Below are 5,065 nucleotides of genomic sequence, written 5' to 3'. Positions count from 1 at the left end.
GTTTTTTTTTTCTTGAGAAGTGTTTGTCGGACCATGCCTAAGACTGTAAGGGCTAATTGAGGTATTTTATACCATGCCCAAGAGTGTAGAAGAAGTAAACAACCTATAATATCAATGACATTGTATTTCACCCCGCAGTAAAGCTCTCAATAAAGAAATCCTAGAACAGCAAACCTTCAACTATAGTTTGCAGTTCCATTGAAATTAGTAAGAGGGTCACTTCATATGAACCCTAAATCTTAATTTTTTTGAGAACATAATATCACCAAATAGAATCATTATGTACACTATATTGTAACAAATAATAGTCTCCTCATTAGCGTTATGCGACAATGCTCTAAACGTATCTATGAACTAATGCAGATTTATAGAAAATCATTTTATGTCTCTCTCATTCGAAACTACTATCCTCATCATAAAATTTCTCTCACGCTCCCATGTAGCCACTCATATAGGGAGCCCATCCGTACAAAAGATGGAATGCATGTGACTAAAGCTTCCAACGCTCCACAAGGATACTAATGAGCGTCCTATCATAATTGAATACTAGGACCATCTGCATAACATGCCAAAAATCAATATAGTTAAGAAGTGGTTCCATCCTTAAATTTGAAGTAACCATCATATTATTGTAACTACTTTAAAATTTGAGTATCTTATAGGATAAAAATATTATTTATTAGACAATATTCATTTCTACAAACTAAACATAAAATAAATTTTGTTTGCACCAAAATATTGCTTAAGATTTTCTTCATATACAATATTGTATTTAAATAAATTTATACAACAAAATTACACTTAAATTAATAACCTTAAAATAAATTTAACAAAATCTAAAATTTAATTTACTAAATTTTATGAATTATAACTAAAATTATATCAAAAGCAAACCATACATCATACTAAAATAAGATTATCTTAATATATAAAGTTTTATTATAATAAATAAATCATTGTAACACAAAACTAAATTAAAATTCTCTCGAAATAAATTTAACACACTAAATTTAAATTTATTAAAATTTACCGAGCTACAATCTAAACGTTCGCTTACCTAAAATTTAAATTATTTAATTTATAATAACAAATAGTAAATTACACAAAAAATGCTATTATTCAATACACTAACAGTAAAATTTTATCCTATTTATTATTACTAAATTGAACTAATTATATGCATTACAACTAAAATCAACTAACATATGCTCTTTAATTCTAAAACTACAATAAATCTAAATAGTACATATACATTACTATAACAAATAAATATATAATAGAGAATTGATTAAATATTCAATAATTAAATTAATATTTACAAATCGCTCTAAGCAGACAAATAAAAAATTAATGATACATTAAATTGAATAAAAAATAATAATAAAATAATTTAAAACAAAAAAAAATTATCCTGATAATTTACTTGTAACATGACTAACATAATTAAGTCAGTATATATAATAATCTATCTCTGTCATAACCACATTGAACACCTCTTTTTTATCACCTTTGTGTCAAAATATCTAGTCCATCTCCTCCCTTCTTTCTCTCACTATATCTATTTTCACTGTGCCTTTCTTAGAGTGCGTTTTGCTTCATCAATGTGGAGAATAAATAGATGCACAAGTTGATTAAACTTGAGTTCTGACCCCCTTAAAAGTTGATTAAACTTAAGTATTGACCCTCTCAAAAGTCAATTACAATACTAAAATCCATTACAATCAACTTACCACACACCTTCTCAAATACACCAAAGTCTATTATAATTAATTTCATAGCCAAAAACATGCACATGAACAAGTGATGTGCAGTCATGCTTGGAACAAAAGTCAAATAAAATAAACTTATCTTTTGCACGAAAGTAAGTTTTAATCCACTGCTATTATACTCAAATTAAAACACTTATGCAAAAGAAATTCAATTTGGGGATGTGTGTAATATGTATTTTATTTTTATTTCCGTAAAAAAGCTTCTTTTATGTATTGAAAATTATATTATGTTATCATTTTACTTCACTTTTAATACAAAATTAACGGTTGAATACCAAATTGATAAAAAATAATAGAGTAAAAAATGAGAAAATAAATCAAGTCCAAGTTTAAGAATTTTAAACTAAGTTATGTTCAAGCTTTAATTCCAGGTTATTTAAATAAATGAATCAATATTAAATAATTACTTTTTTTCACAAATTAAGTTTGAAACTTCGAGTACTCATTTGGATTCATCTCATTTACATCCTAAAAATAGGTATAACATTGTTCCTCCCAATTGCCTTACTTTGACATTCATTAAATCAGCTTTACCTTGACACTCCTACCAAACTGGAGCAAAATACAGAAAAAATGTATGCACTAACTTTTCTTTGCTTCCTATATCACTTCTATGCAGACCAGAAATTTTGCACCATATTTTTAATTTTATTACGAGATTGAAATGATATATTAGTCCCTAGAAAAGAAAAAGAGAAAAAGTAATAGATATAACAAGCAAAATGATAGAAGAGAGAGAGAGAGAGAGAGTGAACGAGAATGAGAATGAGATGAAAGAGAACAGAGAAAGGTGTGAAATATTATTATTATTATCTCTCTTTTTATCCTAAATGTATGCGTGAAGAAATATATCATTACATCACAATTCACAACATAACAACCCTCAGAACATAGCCAAAATAGATATATACCATTACAATTGTCCACACCTTCTGAGCATAGTCAAAAGATAGAAAAATAGATACATAAGCATAGTTTGACTTTTCTAATCCCATTAAGTACAACACATGTTCTGATTCTTACATACTATTCATGATGAATTATAAAACAAGGATCTCAGTATTATAAGGATACTTTGCAGTTTGTACAAATAATTTTATATGGATTTGTTTCTGATCATAGATTTCAACCACCGATTTCAATCAGCTATCAGCCACAGAGGAACCAAACCCAATATCAAAACCAAATTGAATGCAGGTTAACTCGTGCTTGTTTCCATCATACATCTTCATCTTCAAAGAGTATGAACCCTGAAAAAACAAGGCATAAGGTGAGAGCTCTGAGATTCAAAATAAAAATAGCACACTAGCATTAAGCAAGAAAGGATACATAAATAAACACTCTTAACAACATAATTCATTGCTTTACTTGAAACTTAAATGAGCCGCAAACATGCTACATTCCAATTCAACCTTTAAACCTCTCCAAGGGAAAGGATAGATGCAAGTTAATGCTCTAGCATTAGCAGAAAACACACAGAGCTGTGACTGCTAAAGGGGATATATAACAGGACAATGAACTAGGAATTGTCAATACAGCATTCATGAAAAGTGAAAACTTTTCTTGATGATAACAAAGGTTCATGCTGCCTTGCTTGACTAAATTAATAAGCATGTCGCCGTTAGAAAAATATTAGCAACATTTTTTAAATAGAAATAAACAAAACTTCAACACATTGAAACTGTCATTTCTACATTGGTTAAAGGAATAGTTATGCACCACTTATGAGAACATCACAAGAAAATTCATGTCAACCATACTGACTTCACCCTCCTATCCCCATAGAGAAACATTGCAAATGAAATGATAAAACAAGTAGTATATTAGTTCTATGTAAGTATACATAACAATGTCAAGACTCAAGACACATCACCAGATTGCAGTTGAGTTCCACAAAAGTTAATCCCTATCATAAGATTCCTACATGTCACAACATGAGTACAAGACAAAGATTTCTTCCCAAGTTTCAATGATATAGGAAAAGCCAACAATTTAGCAAGATATTGGAAATACACATACCAAAGCACTGAGGCACGAGTGCACAAGGAATTAACAAAACATTGACTTACAGGTGGAGTGAATCCAGGTAAAATTTGTGAATGAGCAATCACAAAATCACCAACTGAAACAGGGCAAGAAGTTTCTCCACAAAGGTCATGAGTCTCACTATGTATGTGCCATCCAAAATACGACACATCAATCAAAAGCTTCCCTCCAGATAATGCTTTACCTGAGTTGTGAAATACTTGGATTAGAGAAAGGGGATAATTATTTACCCATCAAAACCTCATCCATCCCTATCTCAAATGGTATCACTACTACAATCGCACTCAGATTTCCAAATAACATTAGACAAATAAATAAGTAAAATAACGAACACAAATGCACATAAAGAAACATCAAATGCATGAAAATGGATATAACAGGGAAAAAAAGAAAAAGAAAACACAGTAATATAAGAAAAACATGTGAAATTCCAAAGTACCAGTAGTTGCAGCAATGCTGAATGTGGCAGGCTGGCCTCTAGCGATGGGATCAGGAGATATTTGAACTCCTTTGACCTCAACATCATAATCAGCTTTCTTATCTGCCCAAAACAATTAAGCAATAGTTTATTCAATAAATGGCAAAACAACAAGAATATAACAGAATAAAACATAAGTAAATTATTAAGTTCTATAAAACTAATCAAAGAGAAGAATCCTTCACAAATCACAACTAAAAAACAATAAAATAATAATAAAATCTACTAGAAGAGAATCTAAGCTCCAAACAATTATTTAACACGTTAATTCAGTTAGCACAACCGATTATTCAATTAGTTAAACTCAATTCAGTCCAACTCAGATTATACATATAAAATTCTTCCCAACTGTAAGTTTCGTGGTTGAAAAAAATTGATGGCACACAACAAATTAAAAACGAAATATTGAGGCACAATCCACTTAAAAAAAAACCTTGCAGAGAGACCCAATCATTTAATCAACCATTTTCATTGAAAATTTTGAAACTTTAACAACCCCTCTTCGAGTCCTCAATCAAAGAAGAAAATCCCAAAAAATTAAAAACGAAATTGATGAAATCAGATATTAGAAGGTTAAAGAGAGTAACCGCAATAGTGAATATCGGTGGCGTGGGAAAACGCGTAGAGAAGACACAGCGTCGAAAAGAAGAAGAGCTTGGAGCTGATCATCTCCATGGATTGTCGGCAGCACAAAGAGTGTTTGAGGAAATTGAAAACAGCTAAACAAACTTTGCTTTTAGAGGTTAACTTCCCAATATTATTCTTTTTCTCC

At 30.0% G+C, this 5,065-nt stretch overlaps 1 protein-coding gene across 1 annotated transcript; it reads right to left on the bottom strand.

Annotated features, from left to right (window-relative positions):
• Nucleotides 1-2,587: 2,587 nt before the first annotated feature.
• LOC113873031 (putative phosphatidylglycerol/phosphatidylinositol transfer protein DDB_G0282179) lies at nt 2,588-5,065 on the bottom strand. The gene is made up of 4 exons (XM_027510983.1): nt 4,881-5,065; nt 4,255-4,356; nt 3,839-3,999; nt 2,588-3,019 (listed from the first exon to the last, which is right to left on the bottom strand). Exons 1-4 carry the CDS (start codon nt 4,966-4,968, stop codon nt 2,912-2,914), a joined length of 459 nt encoding a protein of 152 aa, XP_027366784.1. The 5' UTR covers nt 4,969-5,065; the 3' UTR covers nt 2,588-2,911.

This window comes from Abrus precatorius, unplaced genomic scaffold (genome assembly GCF_003935025.1).
Source record: "Abrus precatorius isolate BTA unplaced genomic scaffold, Abrus_2018 Scaffold7, whole genome shotgun sequence".
NCBI lineage: Eukaryota > Viridiplantae > Streptophyta > Magnoliopsida > Fabales > Fabaceae > Abrus > Abrus precatorius.
Note: the sequence above shows the minus strand (reverse complement) of the source record. Positions and strands in the feature narration are given on the sequence as shown.

Excerpts from the sequence above, each read along its gene's own strand:
- LOC113873031 (XM_027510983.1), bottom strand. The coding sequence starts at position 4,968 with ATGGAGATGATCAGCTCCAAGCTCTTCTTCTTTTCGACGCTGTGTCTT. Across the intron at positions 4,357-4,880 it reads CACCGATATTCACTATTGCG|ATAAGAAAGCTGATTATGAT; the intron begins GTTACTCTCTTT and ends TGTTTTGGGCAG. Across the intron at positions 4,000-4,254 it reads CAGCATTGCTGCAACTACTG|GTAAAGCATTATCTGGAGGG; the intron begins GTACTTTGGAAT and ends TTCACAACTCAG.